The sequence below is a fragment of the Haliaeetus leucocephalus genome, unplaced genomic scaffold (genome assembly GCF_000737465.1).
Source record: "Haliaeetus leucocephalus isolate CR32 unplaced genomic scaffold, Haliaeetus_leucocephalus-4.0 Scaffold76, whole genome shotgun sequence".
In the NCBI taxonomy this organism is placed as follows: domain Eukaryota; kingdom Metazoa; phylum Chordata; class Aves; order Accipitriformes; family Accipitridae; genus Haliaeetus; species Haliaeetus leucocephalus.
This window is the reverse complement of record NW_010972512.1, coordinates 1,589,487-1,616,449: the sequence shown is the minus strand read 5'-3', so window position 1 is coordinate 1,616,449 and position 26,963 is coordinate 1,589,487. Positions and strand designations below refer to the sequence as shown.

Sequence of the window (26,963 nt, the reverse complement as noted above, 5' to 3'; positions counted from 1 at the left end):
ATATTCATCTGAGTCTCTACCACCCCTTGGTATTTAGGACGATGGGTGGCTGGTAGTTAGAATTCAGCCCTCAGAAAAGTTAATCTGTGAAGTGCCTAGATGAATGTTCCTGCATAAATGGAAACACTGTTCCTAAATATGCCCAAACAATGAGTGAGTGGAGGGGTTGGCAATGGAAGACCACCTAGTCTATGGGCAGATGCAGGTTGGTCAGACTGAACTCTGTGTGAAGGGCGGTAGTAATGGGAAGTAAGGAAAGGCTGGGAAGAGGGGAACCTTGGCGGTGAGAGATCAAGGCGGAAAACAAAAGGAAACTTGTTAGTGGCTGCAGCCAGAACTAGTTAAAAGTAATTATGGAAAAATTGGAAATTGCTGAACTTAAGAGAGTACTTCAGATTTTTTCCTTTGGAATATTGTTGTTTGTTTGTTTGTTTTTTCTCTTACTATGTAACTCCAGCTAAGTGTCTTTAACTTTCTTTTTTCTCACTCATCCCTGCTTAATCCTTGAGAGAGTTGAACTTTTTCAAGCTTTGAATATTATTTGTCTGGTCAGGCATCTAGCATTTCGACTGGTGCTTGAATTCCAAGAATGGGAAAATGTTCTTAATCTCTTCTTGCGTTACTACCTCCACTCTATTTTATAAGAAGGGTGTAGTCCCTTCATCTATTTTGTTTCCCTCTTTAAATCGCATTGGCATCATCAGGCATACAATGCCCTTCCCAGCTCTCCTTCAACATTAGATTAGCATGGACAAATTGCTGCAGAATCCTATTTTTGGAGCATGAAAAGTACATGGAGTCTCATAAGCTGTCAAATACAGTGAGGTGTTAAAAAATTATAGTTTATTGCTTTTTCATTAGTGTTCCGGAGCTTGACTGACAATATTTGCCATGAAACTTCCTCTAGAGAGATAGAGAGGATGTCTTATGTTCTGGACCCTGTTTACTTTTTTCCTTACAGCTATCCAGTTATGGGGTCTGTGTGATACTTGTTTATGCAAATTTCTACTGGGGGAAGGGAGGGAGCATTGTTAGATTTTTATTTTTTTCCCCTCTCTTTTACACCACGTTAGCTTTCATCTAATCAAATCTGTTTTTCAGGGTCATCACATGCACTCTAAAATTGGCAGAAAGAGAGAGAACATGAATGAGTAGCTGAAATAAAGGGAAGGCTTTTCCCAGCAACAAACTTGCATTAATAAAATGGTAGCGGATCGAATGCTGAAAATTGGAGAGGGTTTATAGAAGAGTCGTGAAAATGGTGAAGGGACTGGAAAACACACTGTATAATGGAAAAGGCTTTTATCAAAGTGGAAGTTGTAGATGTTTGTCTCTGCTGACAGGAGCAGCAGAAGTGTAATAATAGAGGGCTTTTTAGTCTAGCTGGGAATGGAATAATGAGCTGCAGTAGCCAGAAGGTACAGTAGAAAAACTTTGGCTAGAAACAAGCTGCAAATTTTTGAGTGAGGTTAATTAACTGTTGGAATACCTTGCTTCTGCTACTGAGGATTTCTAAACCAAAATGGAATGTCAGTCTCATTTAACGTTCTGGTTCATTGTTTCTCACCTCCTTTTGGGGAAATATGAATGAACTCCTAGAACTGGAAGCATTCATCAGCCTAGCATGGCATTAGTTTAATTATCAAGAGATAAGCATGGATGTGGAAATACTGTTCTTGATCAAAAACAGCTATTGAGGTGGGAATATAAGGAAATTTTCTAGCATTAGCTTGTAGGTGACCAGGCTTATCTCAAAGTTTTTTTTGTGGCTGACTTAGACCTTGCAGAAAGCATGGACTTACCTGTATGCATAAGTTGCATTAAAATTCTGCCTTTATCAGCAGTGGTGCTGGCTGCCCTTCCTTTGGCCCAGACAAAGGAAATCAGCCCATGCAGGAATGACTGTAAACAGCAGGGAGCTTTGGTCCTTTAATGAGTAATGTGATACATGGGGTACTGGAGAAAAGTCCTGGCTTTAGCTGTTGGTATCTGGACCAGAGTAATGCTGACTAGTGTCAAGAGAGAAAATGTTCAGTGCTTCTTAAAAGAATGACTGTTTCTTGCCAGCAGCAGCACAGCTGGGAAGAATGACAAGTTGCTTGAAATGCTTTTTGGAGACCCCAAGAACTGTGCCTGTGCGACTTCCCTGCTTTACATTATATACCAAAAGCACAGATTATTTTTGAGAATTGTACATATGATTTTGTATTCAGATGTTAAGTGGAACTTTTTTGACTTGCCTTCAGCTTAGCTGTGATACTGTGATCAGTTTCTTTTGGTGTTATGGAGAAAGATATGGAAATGAAATCAGGTGATGGGCATCATGCTCTATGGATCAACTGGTGAAAACCATTTTATTTATGAGGGACAGCATGGAGTAAGATGCAAATGTTGGTTGACAGAGAGGAGAGTGCATATCCCAAGGCAATGGTAGGGAGCAGGTGTAATTACGATGAGAGGAGATGAACGTATAACAATGCAATGGCAGAATTGCAAATGCCCCGGATAGTACAAAGCCTGAATTTGTAATTAAGTGGAATCTACATGTGTGATACATATCACACATATATATTGCACACGCACAGACACATAGATATATGTATATGATGTGTAATATTCCCAATTCTAAGAACAGTGAATAATTCAGTGGTTTCTGCAAATCCTAAAGCAGTGAGGTGCATGGTTTTGTTGCCTCTTTTTTTAACCACTTAGTGTGTTACAGCCAGACAGAATATACTGTGATGATCTTTTAGGAATGAAGGTGGATAGTATTGATTGACTTGACACCAAGATAGATAGCAGCTCTCCATTCTCAACATACTTGTCCAAGGGTGGCTACTGACTCATTGTAGTTGGATGTCACTGACCAGAAAGTATTAGTAGGGTCCTTGAAGTACTCTTAGCAGAAGGTACAGCTTTGCATAACAAACACATCATCTGAGAGGTACTGTGAAGCAAATTAATGTGAACTGTTAGACCAAGCATTTTAGGAAGTACTGTCAAAATCCAACAATGTTAACGTGCAAGAGTTAGTGGAAGGAGGTGGCTAGTGAACCACTACTTACTCACCCAAAATTAAAGCTCTTCTTTGTGGAATCTCTCATTTGGAGTTACTGTTTGTTTAATGTTGTCTTGAGTTTATCTGTCCAATAGAGAACTGCAATCACTTCCGTGTTTCTTTACAACCAAAACAGTCTGTATTTGTTGCATGGGGCTGGGCTACTGTATTCTGAACTATGTGAATCTTTCCTTTTTTTAACCTTAAATCTTTTTTTTTCCTTTTCCTTTGCCAATCTTGGTAGGAACTTACTTAGGTAAGTAAATTGCAATTTTAACATTCTTTTTATGTACAACAGAATTTAAAAAAAACATTAGTCTAGGTGGTGTTTAGTACAATTTATGCTCTGTTCTGCTTGTTGCACTTGAATTCCTGAAAGTTTATAGCCTTTGATTGTTAGAACATGGACACTCAATCTGCTCACAGCAGTAACACACTCTTGGCAGTTTAAGAAAGGGAGGGGTACTAAAGCATTCTTATAAGCCTGCAAAAACTGATGTGTGTATATGTCAACACACAGAGACTACTTCAAGTGAACCAGTAACTTGGAAGTGAAATCCTTGTTCATCAAGCCTCATTCATGCATGAATTTTTATTTTTTTTTCCTAGCTTACTCAGAAATGTGGTACTGTTGATGTTTTTGTTACTGCTGGGAAGGATGGAATCCCAGGAGGAGGATTACTTTTGGAAAAGGAAAATGCATATGAAGAGTGTATGGATTTTTGAAAGCAGTGTATTTTAGTATAGTAAACTTGTTGGTTGTGAAAGTGTGTGTTAAATTCTCTACAATCATTGTGACTGAAGATGTGCTTATGAATGTTACTGCATATTGCATGTGCTGCATGATACTTCTCTTCGGTAAACAGACGTTAAAAAAAAATGCCATCTGTGACTAATTGCTTGATGTCCTGATTGGTTTTTTAAAAAAAAAAAAAAAAAAAAAAGAGATTAGTTTTGTTAACATGAGATGAAGGACCCATATTTTTGTGTGTGGTGGATATGCTTAAGATTGGAGTTAGTACATTTCAGTAAATATAAATTTAACAACTCCAAGTTATGTCCAGTGGCTAGAAGCTGGGCTACTCTTCCTCCTTGGTACTAGCAGCTCTGTACAGACTTCTTGTGCCAAACTATGAAATGGTCGGTAAATATACAGGCAGCGGTATGTATGTTCAGGCATGGAAAAGCACTGGAAGGTTTCTACCAAAGTAGAAAAGTGGCCATAGTTGGTGCTTATTCTGCAGCTTCTTGATGCTTGCTGTAGTAACTTCATGGAAATATCCCTGCACTCCAGTCTGCTTTGGGCACGCTCTTCTTAGGCTCTCCTTCTTCTCAAAATGGCAGTTGTGTATTTTGTGGAGTTGGCAAAAAAGCAAGCTGAATTTGAGCGGTGGGAGTAATTTTTGAATGCTGCCATTCAGATGCTGAGGTCCTCTCACTGGACTCGCAGGGGATGGGACTGGATCAGCAAAGAGCATGCATGTCTACTCTCAGGCGTCCAGTGGGACCAGATGTACTGGTATGCTTCCCATAGGGAAATTACATTCCCCCAGTCCACTCTGTGTTGTCAGGTTCCAACTATTACCTACTCCTGCAGCATGCTCTTGGGGTGGTGCTCTAGTTGCTGCTGGAAGTTTAGGTATTCTCTCATTTTAAATTTTTTTTTTAACAAATCTGAAAGCATTAGATTGAAATGATATGAGATTGTAGGAAAAGAAACAGGTTGGTTGACTGAGAGGTGGTTCCCCCCATCCCCAAAAGATAAAACAAAGCTGCAAAGCAACAGTAGTAAGAGACTTGTTTTGCTGTTTGTGATAGTCCTTCCCCACCTGTGTTTCTTTGGGTGAAAGTATATTCATCTGCAGCTTTGATACTTCAAGAATGAAAGGATTATTAGGGCATAGTAACCTGCTGTGACTGGTTTTGAGCCAAAATCTCTGTAATTGTGCTTATGCTAGAGGAACAGTTCTAAGGTCTTTGTCACTAAGCTGTGGGGAGTAGAGGCATGCTCTGAGGTTGTCAATTAATCTCTGTACTGTGATTAGGTGTTTTTATTGCCATTTCAGTAACAATGTAGAATCATCTGTGGCAAAGGACATTTATGCTTATCTGCAGATATACCTTCAGTTTACCTTCGTTTTATCCTCTGGGACTTCCTCTTTATTTCAGTGTATAGAGGAGACCGGCAGGAGGAATTGAATGGCAGGAGATTTTCTAGGGCTTTGGGTTTTTTTCAGTGCTATGGGGGGAAAAAAATTATCTTGAGTTTTCAAAGTATATTTCAATTTCTTTGGCTGCGAAAGAGTGGAAGACCTGCTTAGATTCATCATTGTAGACCTTTACACTTTGTGGTTTTAAAGGTTTGGTCAATCCTGAAAAAAACCTCCTTTTTTTGTATGGGCTTTTTTTTTTTTAAAAATCTCATTTGCAGGCTGTTAGTGTTGTTTCTGATGTGGAGCTATGTAAACTCAAGCAGTTGGACCTTAGATATCATCGAAAGGAATGTTCATGCTTTCTACCCTGTGGCTTCTCTAGACATCTCTCCATAGAATAGTTAAAGACAGGGTTTTTTTCCTGGAGAGGAGCTGCCAGAACACTGATGTATTTTGCTTCTGGTTTATATTCATATGCTGTCTTGTATTTTTAACTTGCTTGTTGGATGCATGTGTGTGAGAATTCTCTTTCAAACCTTGATCTGTGAAAATGGAGCAATCACCTTGGGGAGGACTGTTTCATATGGTGAGTTACCTGTCTGTACCACTCCTTAACCCAGAGACGGAGGATTGGTTTAGTTTTTAGAGGTGCCTGTCTTGCAGACCTCATCTCTCACACAGAAGCCACCAAAAAATTTTGGCTGAGAATCCATTGTTTCCAGTACAGATGCATCCTGTTGACTTGACAGCTGTTCTGCAATGGGTTACAGATGTTATGCTGTCTCTCTGCATCTCTTTGGTGGCCATTGCGGGTAAAAGTTGCTCACTTAATAGCAGTGCTTCATCTGCATATGCTTTTAGTGTGATTTTTTTTTTTTTTTTTTAATTGGAAACTGAAGCTAGTCTTTTAGTGTCTGTTTTCAGTCTTTCAAACTCCAGTTATCGAAGTGTGACTAAAGGGAAAATTCACAGATAGCTAAGATTAATGTGGTAATTGATACCTTATTACTGTGATAGCAAGAGTATAAGTTGTATTGAAACTGTAACTTTGTTTTGTGTCCTATTTTACTGGATCAAAAAGTTGTCATGGGCAGCTTTATCCTGGAAATTACAGCTTAGGGGTGAGGTGTGTCCCTGTTGTTCGTACTGCTTCTTTGCTGTTTGAGGGCTCTGAAGCTTTGGGGCTCAGAGTAAGTAGCAGTTCTGCTCAGCGTTCACTCAGTTTGTATCAATCTCAACATCTCTTCTCACCATGGAATATTCTGGGTTAATTCTTCTACTCGGGAATAGCACTGTTCACTGTCTGTTGTACAACCAGCAATAGTCGTCACAGCAGCCACGTATCAGCTGCTCCTGTAGGCTAGTCTTTTCTGGCATCAAAAATGTTCTTAGTACAAGAAAGTTGCTGATCTGGAGTGTGGTTAGAATGAAATGTGTGGCTTCAATCCAGGGACTAGCATCAGTTGATTTACATTGGAGCTCCTGTGAATGGAGAAAATGTTATCTTTCTGTTATGGAAGGGGGAAGAAAAAACAAGTGCTAGAGCTTGGCTCTGAAGCCAACAGATTCAGGTTGCATCCTGCTGGCTGTGCTGTTTCCCAGCATCCATGGAGCTCTTTGTCCATCCATCTCAAACGGCTGCTCACAGCTGTGTTTTGGATGCGATCGCTGCTCCCATGTAAAAAGGAATGATTATCTGGCGCCTACATTGCCTTTGTCAACATCTGAAGGTTGTTACTGGTGGTCTTATTTGGCAGCTATTTCTTCATCTCTGTGGATACTTAGGCACAAAAATGCCGCAAAAATTGAAACTGTGTGTCTTGATGTTTGAAGTAGCTAACAGCATACATCTACACAGAATGGAAAATACACTTGATATAAACTGTTGGTTTTAATGTGATGTCGTGATACTCAATGCTCAGAAAATGTCCCCTGTTCCGCCTTTCTCCCTCCTGATACATTGCTGTGCCATGTGTTTCCTAGCGTACTTGCTGTGAGTAGGTGGTGTTTGTTTTTACCAAGGAGAACCTCAAGGAATCTGTTGGAGTACAGACCATGAACTGTGAAAGTTCATTTTTGCTGGATTCTTTAAAAAGCTTTGCTCTTTCATCACAGCTTAACTCAGCAGCAATGGGAAGTTTCAAAAGTCAAGCTGGGAAGTTTGCTACAAATGTGAAAGCATAATTCATACTGATAACTGTTGCGGCCAGCGACAGCATTTGCTGGTGCCTGTCCTGTAGTACCTGTTGGATTTGATGTATTGGCATTTTGGTTCTCGGTGAGAAGCAGCTGAGAAAGATGGTTTGGTGCGCTGAATGGTGTTTTCTGCAAGCATGCATCTTAGAAAACTAAAGAGTGCTAACAAAAAGGTGTATTAGGTCTCCCAGTCCATTCCGTGCCATACCCTGCTGCCTTATAGCAACATGTCATTTTCTTACATCCCAAGACCTTTGTGTGTCCTACAAGGTCTATATGTAAAGTACAGTTCAGGACATATGCTATGGCAGCATGATAGATAGGGTATCTGATAGTACAGCAAATAAGCTAGTAAAATCAAGCCATTGTGCTTGGTCCTTTATGGTGCTGTTCGTGTTACTGGGCAAGGGCTTTGTGTGATAGCTGGAGGTGCTGTGCTCTGTGACTGATGGAGCTATGCCTATGAAAGTATTTACTCGTGGTAGGTTCAGCAGATACAGTCTGTTTGCTAACAGCTTGTAGCTAACATCTGAGCTGAAGAGTTCCCTGGGGATCTGAGGATGATAGGAAGGATTTTATTTGTTGCTGTCTTGACAGTGTATAATACCTTCCACTTTTTCCTTCTTGATGTCAGTAAATTCCTCCAAAACTAAAACAGAACACCCGTTTTTTTCCCAAGACTTGAGGATAACCTCAGATCTGAAAGAGGAGGTGTACTTTTAGTGGTAGTTTGAAGAAAGGTGTGAGTAAATGGAGAAAAGACTGCGCGAATGGAACGTGTTTTTAACTTGGGACCTCTGCTTTTCAAACCACGTTGTGAAGGAAGCTCTTTTCTCAGTTACCTTTGTAGGAGGGGAGAAGGTAGTTTGGTAGACAACTCTTGCTTTAGCAAAACAACACAGTTGCAATCATAGCTGCGTGTGTTTTGATTTTGTACTTTTTTCTGTCTTGGAAAAGCAATGGTCTTACCAGCTCTATTCTCTTTCCTGTTTGTTAGGTCTGCCTAACCACGGACAAACCAGACAAATGGTAAGAGAATGTTCATTTAACCAAAACAGGGAAAAGAAGAATTACTAACCCATGCTAGATAGAACACCCCATTAAACTGTAGTGTTTCACTTCCGTCTTTGCTGTTTGCAGCTGGTCATACTTGCCAATTAATTGAAAAGTATATTAAAAAAAAAAAATATTTTGGGGTATGTGAAACTTCCAAGTGGTTAAATACAATCTAAACCTCAAATCTATCTATCTATGTATATATAAATGAGATTCTATTTGGAATGGAACATTTTGTTTCTGCTCATACAGAAACTGAGTGGCTGTTTATAGCAAAGCTCTGGGATGTGTTTCTAGGTGGAATGTGTTTCCCTGAAGGAGGAAGGTTTAAATGATGGAAGGGTTTGTTTGGAAAACAGTTTTTTTTTTTTTTTTTTCTTTTTTTTTTTTTTTTAGGAAGTTGGTGTGCAAGTTGTCTGCTGAGAATGCTTGTTTTTTATGTTCTTTTTTTTTTTGAGTAAAAATTATTCCTAGCCTTTCATCCATTATGCTGAGTTTTATCAAAAGACAGAAGCAAATAGCCAGTCTGATTGATGCGTCTCTGGCAAAATGCTTTCTCGTGAAGTTCACCTCAGTGTGAAGGGGCCAGTGCAAAGCCTGTGCATCACTTTCCCAGCTTACGCATGGCTTATGGGAGACTCATGGGAGAGAACTTCAAGCATAAATTTTTTTTTCCCCAAAAATGATCTTCTGGTGTTGATAAAGTGGAGCTTGCCTCATTAGGTGAACTGCCACAATGTGTTAGCGTCAGTAGAGTCGCTCTGACATGGGTCAATCAGCAACAGGTATGACTGATGGTCACTGAACGGTGATCACAAGCATTAATAAATCTAATAATGTTCTCGGATAGTGTGCAGTATTATGAGGGTAGGCTATAACTTGAGCATGCTAGTCTGCTTGTAATAACAAAGCATTTGTTTGGTTTGTTACTTGAGCATCTGATCTGAAGTGGTAAATTGTATTCTTCCATGAATTCAGCTTCATTTCTTGTCACTGAGGAGACTGGCTACTTGTTTGTGTCTGCTGAATAAACCAACTCAGTGCAGTGGGAGAAATCTGTGATGACCTAACACTTTTTAGGTGTTTTAGGGTGAAACCCCTGAACTGCCTTGATTTCTGGTTGCTTGATGAATTGTGCTACTGAACAGAACATTAAAGGTCCACATTTGAGGATATACCATTTGAAACAGATTGCTCTGTGCAGGTAGAGAAAAGGCAACCTGGAAGCACAGGGGTGCCCCTTCTAGGTATTTCCAAGAACTTTCTCCAGAGTTGTTCTGTGTATGTAGCACGTGCGGAGAAAATATCATTTGCAACACTAATGAAAGGATTTTCTTGGAGAAATCTGGAGGGGGTAAAAAGAAAAAAACAACAACAGAAAAGCTTTTTATTTGAAAACTTTTCCTTAATAAATCTCTAATATAAAAGCAATTCTTGAAGTATTTCAGTGGTCTGCTGTGGTGCCGAAGTTGTCTTGTATAACATGGAGCTGGGCAACTAAGAAATTAAACTGTTACTGCAACTTTAAAGAGCTTAGGCTTTTTAAAGGTGGGGTTTTGTTTGTTTAGCTCTAAAGCCCTAATTTTCTACAGGAAGTAGATCTTGCTAGCACAGTTGATTAAGGCTGGTCAAAAAAAAAAATCTATCATTTTTTTCTTTTCTCAGATAAAAATGAGATAGACATAGGGTTTTGTTGGGTTTTTTTCCTTGGTTGACAGACTGAAGCCTTCCCTTTCTAAGGCAAAGTTTTAAAATTTGGTTGAGCTTTTGCCATAACCTGACACTGAAGGACTTGAATACCTCATGTCCCCACCTTTCCTTTTGAGGTGGATCTCCCAGGCCAGACATCCCTCATGTACATGCTCTGTTTCCCATTTCGTGGGCAGAAGGGAAAGCCTTGGTGCATCTGGGGAGATGGTCTGACCTCGGATGATGGCCTGTGAAATACCAGAATTAAATTTCTACTGGGGTGTTTTCTGACCAGCTTTTATTTATGCATATCAAATTTTCTGGGGCCTTATTTTGCATCTTTCCCGACTGTCCAGTGTTACTGATTTCAGTGGGATTTCTCAATGTGCTAATCAGCAGGAAGAGGGGCAGCAGAACTGGACTTCAAATGATCAAGGACAGCTGCATTTGAGAAGCTTAATACTTTGCTCCCTTTCATCTGCACCTCTTTTAATAACAGCTCGTGTTTTTCCAGTTGAGTGGAAGGGGGCTACTGTGGGTCTGGAAAATGATACCTGTGTTGATTCGCAAAGCGAATGTGTTATATATGGGAAATCTGTGGTGTTAAATGCTAAAAGGATTTTATGATGAGAGCTGCTAAGCTTTGTAGTAGTAGATTTGTTTTCAACAACATATTTAATTATATACTATCCTCATTAAATATTAACCTCCCTAGAACAAAATGGATATGGGTAAGTTTGGTACACCAGAATAACTGTAAATTCTGATTTTTATATTTGATTTGCTGCATAGCTAGATTTCCTTCCTTGAAATCAATAGAGTTGCTCTAGATTTATGGTAGTATCTGAAATCTAAGTCTTACGCTCAATCTTTCGAACTTCATGTCATCTTTCAGACACAAGCAACAGATTATTGGTAATGCCTTCCATTTATTATTTGTCCTGTCGCTGGAATATTGCTGTCCTATTGTGTATTGAAGGTGCCTAACTTCTACTGCTTGTGGGCAATTGCTTTTATGTGAATTCTGTATTCAGTCATGGGCAAGAGGGGAAATAGTTACCGTAATCTCTCAACAATGGATATGAAAACTTTTAATTTGCTTTTCCTTTGAGTGCTTATCATGTGCTACTGCAGGTTTGTTGCAGTCCATAATTGTATTTTTTTATGTATCACGTTAGGGACCAAGCCGAAATTTGCTGCTCAATGGGAAATCATACCCAACAAAAGTCCGATTAATTCGTGGTGGATCCATGCCTCCAGTGAAAAGGAGGAGGATGAACTGGATTGATGCACCAGATGATGTTTTTTACATGGCCACTGAAGAAACCAGGTAGGAAGCTTGGTCTTTCAGAGGATTTAAGGGGAGGTCTTTTGGTTTGTGTTCCTTGTGGGTGCTGCAGCTGATTTTGTGGTTAGACAGGGGTCTCTTCAGCAGATCTGTTGCTCAGACTGAATGCAGAGACCACTGCCTGTGTGTGCGGAGGTGGTAAAGGCTGTGATATACCTGATCACGTCTGGTGTGCCTAATCATGCACTTGCATTCCAGAGAAAGTAGATTCTTCTTCCAGAGCAGTTCCTGTAAGAGATGGGCAATAAGGGGAGGAAGAGTGAGGTGGGAAGTTCACCTGGTTCAGACCTATAAATGCCTTTGGAGGTCCTACCACAGTGTCTCAGTAACAGGATTAGGGCCTTCTGGCGCATGGGTGCTGAGGAATAGAGCCTGCTATACGTAGAGCTCTGTATGCCCTCTTGCGTATTACCTCTCGGAACTGAAACCTACAAATGATGCAGGGTTTTTGGGGGCTGAGTTGCCTCATTTCTTCGGTGGTTGATATTTGCCACCAGTAGTGGTGAGATTTAGCCCTCCAGTGTCCATCTTCCTCCTCTGGTGGTACTGCTTCTGCTAGTCCTTCTTGTTACTCTGCCCACAGGATAAAATTAGAAGAAGAAACCTTCCTTGCATGACTTTCACTTTAAGCTCTGTTTACAGGCTGCTGACAGAGCAGCAGAAGCTGTGTGGCCTGATCCCTAAAGCAAAGCTTTTGTGTGCGTTTTCCCAGTACTGTGTTATTCCTAGGAAGGGAGGACTGCTCCTGGGTGTGGTGAGAAAGGTGGAGACGTAGGCGTGTGTGTTTTCCTCCCAAGAACTTGATGCCTCTCTCCTGGGTGACCTCGAAGAAGGTCAGAGCAAAGCTGCAGCCCTGCCTTTCAGCCCTCTCTGCAAGCAGAGGTGCTCTTTGGCTTTTGTCTGTGCCCGAAGCCTGGAGTTATCAACGCTTTCAGTATCAGTGCCCCAACAGGCAGAGAAGCACTTACCTTTCCCTCCAGTACCTAGCAGAGATAGACATGGGAATTACTGGATGTCTGAGCCCTCAAAGGTGACCAAGGAGCTCAGGATTTTTGAGTACTTCGTCTCTTCTGGTACTACTAAATTTGGTGCTACTCTGAGTATTCATTTGTTCAGCATGAAGTGCATAGAGTCCTGACATCCCCAACCTCCTCCTTAGCCTGCAAAGCATTTCAAGTGACTATTCTGTGGGCCTAGTGTCAAAGACTGGCTTCATAGACAAGCTGAGGCTGGTAACATTCAAGTTACTAACCACTGATCTATTGGATCATCAGATTTCAGTGCAGGAAGCCCCCTCATTAGAACTCAGAAGAAACATGAAATTAATTTCCTTGTCAGACTTGTTCCTATGGACACCTTTAATGCAACTGTGCATTTCACACCAGCTCATATCTTTACCTTGTCTTTCCCTTCTTTTCTGTTTCTGGGAGATGCTGTGAAAGTGAGCAGTGGAATCCCATATATAATTGCAACTAAAGTGAGAGAAGTATTTAATTCTCAGGGGAAGCAGTTTCCTTATTCCTGTTGTCATCTTGCTCTGGTAAAGAGGTTCCAGGATCCCGTTACAGACCTGCAGCTCTGGCAAATTCACACGCCATTGTGGATGCAGGGTACACAGTCTCTAATTCAGTCCTTATATACTCGAGGCTTATTTCATAATCCTGCATCTACAAAACACTTCTTGACATCTTTACCGTCCAACCCATAAGAAATACTGCAGGTCTGGGGTAGTAATGTCTCAGTACTACTACAAGGTCCTGCCCTTTGATGTGTACAGAACAGTGAGAATATTCATCAAGTGTGATGTTGGTCGTGAGAACAATTTACTGTAAAGGCACAGAATCGTCTGCTCACACAGAACCACTGACAGAGGCAGGAAAGATCAGTCCCACAGCAACCAGCACATCTCTAACACAGAAATCGTAGCGCAGTGATAGACATCAGCTCAGTAAGACCTTATCTCTTCCATTTAAAAGAAAAAAAAAAAAAAGAAAGAACGGGCTTCTTTGTCTGACAGCCTTGCTGCTTAGCTGACTGATGAGTGCTGAAAGGAGATGTTTGGCAGCCTGTTGAAAAGCAGGGAAGCCTGAGCGATGTAGCATTGTAAGCGGCACGGGTTTTCTGTCAGGCATTTCACCTCTAACTTTTTCCTGAACCATCTGCTGCATTCCAGTGTCAAGAATGTAAGACTTGTTTGTGAGCTCTGAAACAATTTGAGCTTTGTGTTGGCTCCATAGCAATCAATCTAGCAGCCATATCTGCATATCATCCTCCAGCTGAGGGTCAGGCTGTGTTTTCAGTCACAGAAAGTAGGTTTTCCTAAAGTTTTACACCCCTCCTCCTCCCCTTTTTGTGTAGCACTGTTGAGAATGGTGCTAGAAAACTGGATAGCTTTGAGAGAGGAGTTTGAAAAGTTGGTCGATTGAAAGGAATAAGTTTTTGAATTCAAGCCTCACAGTAAGGAATTTGGCATTTATAATTTATGCAAGCGGAGGCAGTGGGTGACCTGATCAGAATCTAGAACTGCTACGAGACGTGTTTCTGATGGCGGTGTGTCTAATTGAGCACATGCGGATACTGTAAGAAGCCATGCTGGCTAAAAGATCAACTTCAGCTAAATGAGTCTTGGAAAAATCATCACATCAAGATTTTATTTTTTTCTCCCCACCACCACTTTTCCACCTTGTTCTCTCCTCTCCCCACCCTGTGGCCTTTCAACTTTAGAAGGCACTGGAGAAATGGGGACACTGAGCAAACAAAAGACTTGTCTCTGTGTAAGTGCTGTGTAGCAGACTTGTTCTGCTCAGTTGGCAGAAAAAGCAAGGAAGAGATGACCAAATCTGACCAGAGCTGATTCAAAATCTTCAGCTGAAGTTGTTGATTTGTCAGTGCTGGTGGTGGTAAGGGTAAATATTTGGGGGGAACGTATTTTGACCCGTTTCTTCAGCAACCAGCACATCTCAAATACAGAAATAGCACAGTGATAGACATCAGCTCAGATAGACTGTATCTCTTCCATTTAAAAAAACAAAACAAAACAGTAAAACCCCAACACATCCAAAAAAAGGGTTTCTTGACCCCAGCAATGTTGACTAACCAGAAATGTAAAAGTACCTTTGGGGTTATAGATGGTTGAGTTGTGGACTATAAAGCTATGTGGCTGCCCTTCCTCTAGTGCAGTATCACGTCTGTCACAGTAAGTAAAAAAATTGTTAAGGTAGAAGCCTATAAGGCTAGGCAGTGCTTCCTTATCAGACCCTCCTTGTTGCCCCAGTTCAGCCTGAACTGAAGGCTGTGTATAGTGGGTACTGGGGGACTACTCTTGTGAATATTTATCGCTTTCCTTTCTAATCTGTAAATGCCTTTAACCACCGCAACGTCCTCTGGAAATGAATGCCTCACTTGAATTATGTAGTACATTTTTCATTGTTGCTGTTTTGGGGGGTTGGGGGGGGTTGCGGGTTTTTTTTGTTACTGGTTTGGTTTGGTTTTTTTTTTTTTTTTTTTTTTTTTGGATACTTCCTTTAGCTCTAAGCCTGGTATTGACAAAAAGAAACAAGTAATCATTCTGTATTGTCTCTTTCAACCTTACTTTGCTAATTTTAAAATATCGGTGTGTCCCCTCTCTTCTCTCTCTTTTACTTTCTCTTCATATGGAAAACTGCTTCATGTGTCTGATAAGACTTGTTACTAGTCTTGTAACATATAGGGAAACTCTTAACAAATATAAGATGTGAATATTACTCATTTCTGGGTTGGGCACTCACAGTGTAGGAGAAATAAGAGGGGGAGACACCCTGTTAGTGTTCCCTGTGGGGGGAAAAGGCTCCAGTATTGGTTCACTGGTTGGTGGCCGTCATGGAGCTCCCCTGCAGCAGCTCAGCCTTTAGGTGTAGCTCCATGGGAGACCAAATGTTGCTGGCTCGTGCTGTGACAGGTTTCTTTTGAAGAGGCAGCTGTGTGCACCTGCTTGAGGCTGGGGAATGTCAGAGAGCTCCGTGAGAGATGGATTAGCAGAGGAAGTGACCAACCAAGTAGAGGCTTGGTTGTAACTTGGCTTTGTAAATTCCCACAAAGCTGCCTGCAGCATGTCCAACTGATGTGTCTGTGTGCATCAAAATAAATTAGTGATATGGAAACTGGCTGTCATAACTATTTCATGTGTTATATGTACAGCAGTAGACCCTGTTTCTACGAGGCTGGACCAGAATGCCTTCTGCTCTGCAGGGGAAGGATTCTGGAGCAGAGAATGCAATTTCCTCTTCATTGGTGGGTTTATAAATCAGAAAACAAAAGTTCCCTGGGGAAGACATTGCTGAAATAAATAGCATCAGCGCATCTCGTTAGCTAGCAGCCTCTGCATGTGCAGGCCTGGTTTCACTTAGAGAAATCGAGAAACCTACCTTAGTGTCCAGCCTCTGTAATTGGTTCCTTTCTTCCTTACTGTCTGCAGGAAAATCCGCAAGCTGCTTTCCTCCTCTGAAGCCAAGCGAGCCGCCAGACGCCCTTACAAGCCTATTATCCTCCGGCCCATCCAGGCAGTGCAGCTACGCCAGCCCATGAACGATGAACCCATAATCATTGAGGATTAACACACGCTGAGCAGCTCTCCAGATGATGGTGGATCTGCCTGAAAGAATCTCTCCTCCAATATATACTTGAGTTTCTATGGCTACAGCATTGAACTAACTGTTGAAGAGAGGGAACTTTTGAGGAACTGTTTTGCATCTTTTAAACCCTTAAAAGGAACTCAGCTCTGCTCTGAGCCTCTGACCACAGACTGCTCTCTCTCTCGCGCGCGCTCTCTCCTTCTCTCTCCTTTCTTTCTTTTTTTTTTTTTTTTTTTTTTTTTTTTTTTTTTTTAATTTTTGGTAGCCTCTTTTCCCCTTTGCTTCTACCCCTTTTGTAGACAGGGGGAGGGAAAGTAAGTTTAACTTATTAAGAGAATGTGGACTAGTACTTTTTAGCTTTGTTTCCTCTTCTGATGTACGAAGAGCTAGAACCCTTCATTTTGTGACTGAGCTCTCGTTGCAAAGCCATTTTTACGAGGCTGTGTTGTAAGATTTTTCTTTTTTCTTTTTTTTTTTTTTTTATTTTGTGGACGGTGCCATTTTTTATTTCATTTATATGATTTCTTTTGTAGATAAATTTCCAACCTTTAACTGATATTTGGAAATAGGAGCTGAAAGTCAGCCCCAGGTTCAGCCAGTTTTCTTTGGTCCTGTCCCTTACGTTTTTTGGATCATTTTGCACGGCCAGTTGTGCTCATGCACAAGACAGAAACAACTCAGGCTGAGAAAGGAGTGAGCTAAGAACTGAAGAACCTTGCAGAACATTACACTAACGTTGTGTGCAGTGGAGGCCAGGCTACCAAAATTAGGTGTCCTTACTCTAGTCAGTCCCTGGGAGATGTGGCCTGTGGCATTTCTCCCAGTAACCAGCAGTTTGTGTGCTGCCTTCTCTCTGACATCTGGAATCCTACGAGCTGTTATACCACCAAGACCCAGCAGTAGGCCCAGCAGTCCAGCAAGTGTAATGAATTGCTTTGCTCTGGCTCCAAGAGTCAAGTACACCAATGCCCAGGGACATTTTGCTTAGAACTCTGAACCTGTTTGTGCATCAGTGTTTTCGGACACATCTCTCCCAGGATGAGACCTGGTTTCTCTTTAATTGCGTTACTGTATGTTTCCCATTTTGAAGGGAATTTAAATTACAGCTGGGTTTTCATTTGAACACATTGTGTCTGAAATTAAGTGTTTTTTTTCCCCCCTTGACATTTCTTGTGTTTGAGGTTTCTTGCATCTCTTGAACTTCTTATGTATTTGCAAGTCTGTATAATTTCTTTTTCATATGTCTTCTCATTGCAGTGCATTTGCTGAATGCCCTGCTCTGTTTTGAAAGGATGTAAACTATCATTTGCAACTTGTGCTGATCTGTACATGTACCTGCCTCAAGCAGACACAGCATGTAATAACCCCCAAGTCATTCCATATGTGTCAGCGGTGAGATGAGCCAAAGTTGTATTTGGGTTATCACAGTCCAACCGTGATTCTGTGCAACTCTGCTAACCCACCAGGTTAGACGGAAAGGAATCCCCACAAAATGAAAACAATTCAGTTAACTTTACTTAATAAACCTGGAAAGTGAGCTTTTGTGAAACATCTGCTTTTTGTCTCTTCTGAAATAGCTGCCAAGACCCTTGCTCAGGGTGCCATCTGGCTGGTGCGTACGCCTCTGCGCTCCTTCCTTCACATCCCAGAGTTGCGTTCTGCTCTCAAGTGTTTGCATAATTGCGGCACGTCCTTGTGCTGCCAGTGCCGGTACGTTGTGCAGGGCAAGTGTCATTCATAGTTTGATTTCCTCTCGTACGCAGTTTAAACATTTCTAGCACTTCAGACTGCGACTCCCTCCCTCCTCCTTTTAAATGTGGCAGCAGATGCAACGCTGGAGCTTTGAATGAGCCTTTTGTCTGGGGCGGCTCATGCATCTTGCTGATCAGGGGCATGACTCTGGCATGTGGCAGAGTGAAATCCCTGGGGGTTAGCAACTGAACCCACTGACATTTAAGTACTGCTTCCTTTCTACATTTGCTCCTTACTGGGATAAGCAAAGCGGGCTCAATGTTTGGTCTCATTTGCTGCTTGGGAGTGCTAAGATTTACTCTGTGGCTGTGAGTAGCTGTGCAACTTAGCAGATGTTGTAAGTGTATCCTATACTGCTGCTCATGTTTTCCTATCCATAACTTAAAAGCGGGAGGGGACAGCCATTCCTGAAGGACATGCTACGGAAGAATGGCACCAAACTTACTAGAAAGGCGGCCTCCAGGCTGTGTGCAACGGTGCAGGGCTGCACCAAAGACCATTGGCAGTTTCACTTTGCCTCCATCAACCTGTAGGATTAACCTGTGTACATAAGAAATATTGCCGACTGCAGGAAGGTTTTGTAACACTCAGTTTTTCTGTGTGAGGGAAAGGTCTTGTAGGGATTCCTTCCTGTTGTAAAATGAAATCTGAAGGGATCACTTTGAAAAATCTGTCCCCGAATTGTCTTCAGCCCCTCTGCGGTGGGATTCAGAGCCGATGCCTCAGTCGTAGCAGAGGGCCGTACTCTGCCTCGGTGTTGGGGGAGCTCTGAAATCCCTGCGTGCTGGGGCAACGCACGTTGGTTATCAGCGGATGAACTATTGATGAGACTTGAGAGAAGCTGTTGAGGCTGCACCAAGAGCTCAGAGTAACCACTTGGGGGTGCCAGCTCTGCAGTTTCCAGCAACTTAAAAGCTTTCTTGGAGCAGCTCCAGAGATAACTCTGGGAACGAGTCCAGGCAAGTAGAGAGAATATCCTGTGCTGCCCTGACTTTGAAGGATCCCTCCCGTGTCCTTTAATATGGATGCTGGTTTTTGGCATGCGGTAGCAGACGTCACTCCCTTGTGTTTCACTGGCTTATGTTTGTACCGGCTTGGGAGGAGGGGCTAGAAGACACCTTTAGCAACCAAAGAAAAATGCTGGCTCTTGGGAAGTGTGGAGTGAATGCTAGGTCCCGCCACTGACCTACCCGAGGCCAAGCTGTCACTCTCTTAAGCCGGCTGCTGTCACTAAGCCTCTCCTGTACCAACCTCTCTTCTGAATTCACATTCATACGCTGATGTGCTGTTGCTGCAGGAATTGCCTTTGATTATTCACCTTCCTGCTCTAGAGCCTTGTAAAAATAAAAAAAGGTTCATACAGCTGGGGCAGTGTCCCTTCCACCCCCTGCTTCCACTTCCTAAAGAGCCCTTGAGATTGTAGGGGACAAATTCTGACAGGAGTTGCGGTGAGAGATGCTGGGCCAGCATTTGGGCACGTTAGTTCAGTGGTGCAGAGCCTGGCGTTTGGAAGTGCTCGCCCTCCCGGAGCAGGTTATTTCTACCATGTGTGTCTCCAGTCCGTAGTAAGTTTTGCCACGCACATTTGGATTCTTTGCCTTAGTTGTGTGTCCCTGTTATCCCCGTCCTTCACTTGTTCCTCTGCCTTGCATATGTGGGAGCAGACATGTCACAAGCTCAGCTCCGATCCCTTGGAGAAGGCTGTGCTTCATGCTCACGTGGATGGAGCCCGCTGGCCTCCAGACTCGCTACGATCCTTATGATTTTACAGGCTTAAAAGTAGCAGGGAGCTGGTCAGAAAAGTCTTTTTAAAACAAAACAAAAATCCAAACATTCCTACAATACTTTTATGACAAAATGTTTTTGTTATAGGTTTGGGGTTCTTTTAGTGAACTTTGGAATTTGGGGTTTTTTTATTTTGCATTTTACCAGCTTGTCAGTAGCAGCTCCCAGTGATCTCTCCTTTTGATGCTGTAACATGAAAGCAGCGCATTGTCTGTAACAGCACTGTTGAAATAGTGTGAAAAAAAGCAAAGCGTGACCAAAACTAACAATTCCGAACCTGGCATTCCTGCTGTGGGAGGTGGGCTGTAACCGGGACACTACTGGAGAGTTGTAAAGCAAAATACATGCTGAAATTTCCTTTGAAATGGAAATTCAGAGCCTGTGCCAGCTCTGCTGTGGGCTCTGGCTCTCGGTGCAAGTGTTACACAAGCCAGACCTTGGGAAGCCTGAGAGTCTCTTTCGGATAGTCGGTTTGTGTCATGGTGCAGCTGCTTTCCACCGCTGAGGTAGGACTGTGGAGGAGGAGGGGGCAGTTAACCTGCTCAAATGATGGTGTGGGCACATGATGGCGGGCAGAGTAGTGGTATGGGAGGTGTGAAAGCCTGGGGGATTTCTGGGAAGACCAAGAATAAAATCTTCTAGCAGATTTTGGCTGGGAGGAGGAGGAGGAAGGGTTTTGATACAGTTCTAGAAACTGGACCCTTCATCTCTTCTGTTTTTCTTAATCCATGAAGGGGGCACAGGCTTAAAAAGACCTTTAACTTAAAATAAGCATTGGCAGCCGTGTTAGAGGGAGAAAGGAGAGATCACTGCAGAAAGGCAAGCCCTGGCCTGACAGTCCTTTCTAGCTGGCAAGCGTTTGGCTGGCTGGTTTTTTTTCTTGTAAAAGTGCTTTTTAGTCAATACTTTTCTAGGAGAGCCTGCAAGAGCCAACAGTGATGGGATCTGCCGTGATCCCCATCTTCAGGATGCGAACATGTCTTGAGCGTCTGTGGTCTTTACTGCCCTCCCTGAGGGAGAGGCTGGGGTGCTCCATGTCCCTGTGTCCCTGCTGCCCTCCCTCCCCTTCCTGGGGACTGAACAGAAGGGTTTTGCCCTTCCTCAGCCAGCTTTGAAACCCGGTGAAAGCCTCGGCCTCTGATGATCACGTTTCATCCTTGCAGGCTCTCGGGAGGGGGAAAGCTGTTGCAAGAAAAGGCACACGGTAAATTCAGACGGACTGTGGGGCTGGGGGCTCGTCCCCATCTCCTCTTCAGCCTGGAAGAAAGTCAGGCAAGGTCAGGGCTGAAGCACACTTGATTCCTGCCCTGGGTTTTGAGAGTTCATTCACCGCATTCCTGGAACGAGCGTGCATAACATAAATTCAGCATCTTTCGGCAGACAGCTTCCTCCCCTCCCACCTGCAAGGGGACTCTCCACCTGGATCCAGTGCTCCACAGGATGCTGGCAGCATCACAGCGAGCAGATTTACAGATCCTTGCCGGAGGGTTTCAGCCAAGTTGCACTCGTTCAGAGATTTTCCATCTGAGCAGGAGCGAGTTTGTTCCCTGCTGCCTGCGTCTTGGCTGCCCCCGTGCAGGACATATGAGAGGGGAGCGTGCAGACGTGGAGCCGAGCCGGGTATGTTTGCACGCTCACTTCCCTGCGTCGTGGTAAGATGCCTGTAATATCTGGTGGGGACCGGGGACAAATGCATCCTAATGGGTGGGTCTTCCCCCTTGTGCTGCCGAAGAAGATGGTGCCGTGGGGAGGTCGCAGTACCCACGAGGCGCTGTGTCCAGCCCTGTCCCTGCCCCAGGAGCTCACGGAGAGCTGTGTCCTGGAGGTGGTGTGCACGTGGGGCACAGGCAATGAAAACTGGGCAGCCGCTGTGCACACTTGTCCTGCCGCCGTGCCGGCCCCTGAAACTGTTGCACCATGGCCGGCCGGACCTCTGGCCACAGGGTGTTGGAGAGGGGCCACGGGACGGGGAGAGCTTAATGACAAACCACCCCGTGCTGCTTCGCACAGCCAGGAGCTGAACTTTGCCACCAATGCCCGGCTCTGAGCACAGCCTGTCCCCTGGGACACCCTTTCCTTTCCCTGGAAAAGTCGGGACAGAGCTGCCAGTGCCAGCTGCCCCTGTGCCTGGCCACCCTCCGCACAGCCTCCCCGCTAAAACTGGGGCTGGATCCGGGTCCGCCGGGGCTTTGAGAGCCATGCTCGGGTCTCTCCAGCTGGTTTGCTGCCTTTTTTTGGTTAAAGCACTGCTCTTCAGGTGCTTGCATCCTACCTCACGGAGGCGTCACGCCTGCTCGATGGAGGTTCATGTTGCTCTACACCGAGTATCTGCATCCTTGGCATCCACGTGCTGCCTACTGGGATGCTCACTGGCCCTGGGTGGGCTGGCAGCTACAGCCCCTTGGGAAGGGGACGCAGGGACAATGGGGACATCCTTTCCCGCTCGCAAGGACAAATGAGATGTCTGTAAACCTGTTTATTGCAGGCATGATAATGCTATCTGCCCTGCCTGATAACGGCAGGGACTCGGATGCCTTTTAAAGGAGAGAAGCGACAAGTGGATGGTTGGAGCTCCAGATAGCGGGTGCCGGGGCCAGGCGGTGACGTGCCAAGCCCTGGCCAGTGGCATGTGCTGCCTGACGAGACCCAGCTCCTGCCAGCCCCTCGGCATGCTCTTGCTCCCGTCCTACATCTTCCCATCTCTTGCTAATCCTTTCTAAGCCCCTGGGCTCTGCTTTCCGAGCCGTGTACTTACCCCACAGCCACCCTTCGGCGGTAAGGCTGGGCACCCAGCATGTATGGGCTGTGTCCCCCGTGCACGTGGCTGCCTCCCCCTCCCAGCTCGCCCTGGGCTCCTTGGGTTGGGGAGCAGGTTTGCCCCGCTGCAGGCAGGGTGCTGCCCTGCTCGCCCTCCCATGCAGCCAAGCCTCAGGACACAGGATGGCCAGATCCAGGCTGGCGGGTGCTGCACATCCAGGAGGACCGTGCAGAAAAAAATAAAACAAAAAATAAAGGTTTTGCCTGGTTTTGTGAAAGGCTCCGCTGTCGCATCCCTGAGCACCCACCGGGAACCACTCCCAGGCCATGGATGGGAGCCTGACCAGTTTTGCCATGAAGCTCCTGCCAAATGGCGAGGACGGAGGCAAAACGCTGGCAGAGCTGGGACAGCTGGCGGTCAGTGGCCATCGCTCGCCACGGCCTGTGGCAGCAGCTGGCTGCTCTGCCATTTGTCACCGCGAGCACCTGGCCGTGGGTCGCGTCCGGGGGTGCGGGAGCTTTAGGGGTGACAGAAAGCTGCAGCGTGTCACCCTGGGGGGACACTCACACTGGGGGACAGAGGGGGCTGGGCTTGTGGGTGCACACAGTGCACCAGCCGAGGGTCTGCGGGCCACACACGGACGACTGTTGTCTGGGCAAGCCCAGCCAGCAGCGGGGTTTTTTTCCTTAACCTTTTTTATTGGATATTTTCGCCCCTAGTTTCTTCTTGCCCTGTAACAAATCCAGCTGATCCTAGGTGCCAGAAAACGTGAGACACACAAGCAGAGGCGAGCAGAGGAAGGCTTTCCAGCCTCAGCTCCCCATATGAGCAGCCCTGTCTGGGTGCGTGAGTTTTTGTGGTATTTGCATCTAGAAGGAAGAAGAAAGAGCTGAGGGAAGTCAGCACGGGGAGGGGGAGAGAGGTGAGCCAAAGGAGAGGCAGCCTGGGGGGAGTTACTCCTTATTTATTCCTTACTTTCCCTTAATCTCCCTGCAAAGCTCTCTGGTTGACCTGCCCTAGGCAGAGGTCCCAAACAGCCTCCTGCCTTTTGAAGGCTCCCGATGGAGGCAATCCCTGCTTCACAGCCAGGGCCAGACCAGCACGGTCAGCAAAACAACCCCAACCACATCTTGCAGCCCCCCTTGCTGCTGCCCAGGGGATGGATGGCCATGTGTGCTGGCACCAGCTTTAGGATTTCAGTCCCACACGGGAAGGGGAATGCTGCAGGGACGCGGCTCCTGCTCCACTCCGTGCAGCATCCCTGCGGGAAGGGGCTGGGTTACAAAACCCTGTCTGCGTGGTCCCCGCTTTATCGGGGAGGGGGATGCTGGGCTGCCAGGTGTTCCGTGGAGGAAAGCCATGCCATGCCAGCACGTCCCCTAAGTGGGTAATTACGGGCACGGCCAGATCAGGGGAGGTCGAACATCAGTGCCCCGCGATGCGATGTGTGCCGGGTCGGGTGAGCCAGCTGGCCACAGCGGCTCAGGAAACCCTGAGGCTGTGCGAGGCTGGGTGCCATTGGAGGAAAATGGGTCACCCACCATCGGGGGAGGGCAAGGGCTGGGGGGGACGGTCCCCTCGGCGGGGACGTCCCCAGGCATTGCTGCAGGGTGTGTTGTGCCCTCTCCCCTGGCTGCTGAAAGGCAGCTTTGGCACCCACTGCCAGGAAAACCCCAGTTCAGCCCTCAGGGAGGGATGGAACCCCCATAAATTTCTGACGTAAAATGCATCATTTTCCAAAGGTGACACCAGTGACAGCACCCTAGGCTGGTCCCCAGCCTGCTCCTCCTGGCAGATGTGTCCCCAGCCTGGGTATTAATACGGCTGTCTGGCGGGGGTGTGCCCCCCAGAGAAGCGGTGCCAGGCGTGCTGTCTCTGGAAAAGCTGAGCCATCCCCGCTCACTCAGCCAGTGCCACCTGAGTCACCCATCCCGCTGTCCCCATCGTCCTGGGACAGCCCTGCCCTCGGCGCGGGAGCATGCCAAGCCTAAACCGGGGCAGATTAAGACACGACTGGTTAAAGCCACTGAGCTCCTGGACGAACATATCCGCTTGGGATTTAGCGCATTTGCAGGCAGGGATTCACACCTTTAGGTGATTTGTCTTAATTACCTCCAGCCTCTATGTGTGAAAAGCCCTTGGCAGGCGAGAGCCTGGCTGGGAGCTGGTTCTGCACCAAGGCCAAGCCCTGGGTGTCACCTGCAGCTGCCCCACATGTGCTGCCAGGTGGGTGCAGCCTTCCTCCTCCTCCTCCTCCTCCTGCCTCCCCAGCTCCCAGGGCTGGGACACAAGCTGAGATTTCCTATGGATCCGGAGGATTTAGACAGCAGACCCTTTTTGGGATGTCCCTCGCGGCATGGGAGAGGGACGATGCTGCTGGTGCCGTGCCGGCACCTGCCTGCTGCCGCAGGGTGCTTTAGGGCAGCAGACACACCGGGTACTGTGGAGGGACCCACGCGAGCGCCCGTGGGGCTGTGCTGGCGGAGGCAGCTGGCCTCCCAGAAATCAACAGCTTCCCAAATCCCCAGCTCCTGCCTTATGCTGGCGGCTCCCTGGTGGGGCCCGTGGGGCTCAGCCACCCCTCCCTGGGGCCGTGCAGGGCCGGGGCGTCCCGGCCACCGCCACCACCTGCCCCTGTGCGGGGACACCGCAGGCCACAAAGACCCACATTGTTGTGACAGCAGCTGGGCACGGAGTGACGGGGACGCCTGGGTCCTTCTGACCCGGCGGGGTGTGCGGCCGATGGAGAAACCCACTGTTATCATCCCCGTCCCGTCTGCCCCCCGTGCACCCACAGGGCCGGGGTCACCCCGTCCCATGCTGGAGCCCTGGGTTCCCTTCCCAGGGCTGTCTCTGCACCGGGAGCCGAGCGGGCGCTTGGCAGCCGCACCAGCTGCCGGCGGAGAAAGGAGGAATTAGATGACAATGGCGGCGGAGGAGAGCCAGGCTGTCGGCTGATGAATAATGCAACGGCTTCGCTTTCGGGAGCTGCAGATTTCCTGTTTACCGACACTCGGCCCCAGCCTGTGGGGCGACGGGGCAGGGGTGAGACCCCCGGAGCACCCCAGCCGAGGGCCCTGCCGCCCCACTCTCGTCCCCTGAATGCCCCCCTTCCCTGCACCCGCTGCCCGCAGCAGCCCCGTGGTGCAGGATGCGGCCATCCAAGCACAGAGGAGCTTCCCCTGGTGCAGGGGGTCTGCACCCCACCACAGGGCACGTTTTAGGGTGGGCGAAGCCAGCACTCCCGCTTCGGCATCGCTTCATGGCTCCCTGAGCATCCCTTTGCAGCGGCGGTAGCCGGAGGGATTTTTGACACGGGCGTTTCCATGGCAACGGAGCAAAATGGCGCCGGGAACCAGGGAGCTGCTTGGGCGCTGTGGCAAGGCAGCCTGCGCTGCCAGAGCAGGGTTATGGCGGGGAAGGGCCGAGGGTGCCGGGGCAGCGAGCGCGTCTGCTCACCCTACAGATGGGATGGGAGATGCCCGAGCCCCTCTGCTGGGGCTGCCCCAGAGCTGGCACCCTCAACTCACGCCCCGGGCCCACGGCGTGCCTGCGATGGGCAGTGCTGCCCCATGATGCCATGCCACGCGTGCCACGCGTGCCATGCCGTGCCAGCAAGGCTGCCAGGAGCTGTGCCTTCCTCCCTCCCCTTGCCCGCCTGCCGTCACCGCTATCTCTGCTCCCCCAGGGCCTCTCGCCCTCGTCCCCCCGCCAAGGTCTCCTGTATCAGGCCTGTCGTCCCGGCTACTTAATCTGGGTTTCTCGGTTACCCCATCCGGAAAAAATGTGTCTAAGAATACCCAGCACAGGCACAGCGCTTCCCGGGGTGGGGGGCTGCTGCCTGTCCTCCCCCAACGTGTGCTGCCAGCCCCTGTGCCCTCCGCTTCACCCGGGCACCGTCCCACCAAACCAGCTCCTGCACAGCCGTGGCTGTGAGCGCTCCGGCGCTGGGGCTGGCCGCTGTCAGGATGCAGCCGGTGGTCTCTTGGCCAGTGCAGTTGGTGTTGGGCTTCCTCAGACACCGGCGTGCCACCCCGAAGGACCACAGCACCCGGCTGTACACTCCTCTGCAGCCGCACAGTCCACACTAGTCTTTGACCAGCCTAACTGTGTGCACCCAGAGTTTGAAAGCATCCCCCCAGGTGCTGCCCTGTCCCTAAAAGAGGGGGCTAACTGTCCCTTAGCTGTCCCTAAAAGAGAGGGCAAGCCGGTTCCTGTGCTCGCTCCGTTTCTCGCGTGGGCCCTGGGGCTGGGGGTCGTGGCAATGGGATCTGCTGGTCCCGCGGGTCGGTGCCAGCCGGCAGGGATGCAGGACTCACCCGGGGACAGGCGAGGTGGCACCGCTGCTCGGCCGCGCACCGGAGGGGACCGGGCACAGAGCTGGTAAAACCCCACAAGTCACATTGCTTAATTGCAACCTTTGTATTTAATTCCCCCCCCAGGGCAAGGGGAATCGTGACCACTTGCATCCTTGGGGCTTTCGGAGATGGCGAACAGGGCAGGCGAGCTTTGACCCGGGTGGGGGCTCTGCCGGCCGGGCCCGTGCACCTGCCGTGCT

The 26,963-nt window shown here is 46.9% G+C and overlaps 1 protein-coding gene across 1 annotated transcript in view; it reads left to right on the top strand.

Annotated features, from left to right (window-relative positions):
- MTA1 (metastasis associated 1) overlaps positions 1-16,304 on the top strand; it is a 67,167-nt gene extending 50,863 nt beyond the window's left edge. The window contains exons 18-20 of the mRNA XM_010582061.1: positions 8,405-8,436; positions 11,331-11,482; positions 15,954-16,304. Of these exons, the coding sequence (XP_010580363.1) occupies positions 8,405-8,436; positions 11,331-11,482; positions 15,954-16,092 (323 nt within the window). The 3' untranslated portion in view covers positions 16,093-16,304. The remainder of the gene's footprint in view (positions 1-8,404; positions 8,437-11,330; positions 11,483-15,953) is intronic.
- The last annotated feature ends 10,659 nt before the right edge of the window (positions 16,305-26,963 follow it).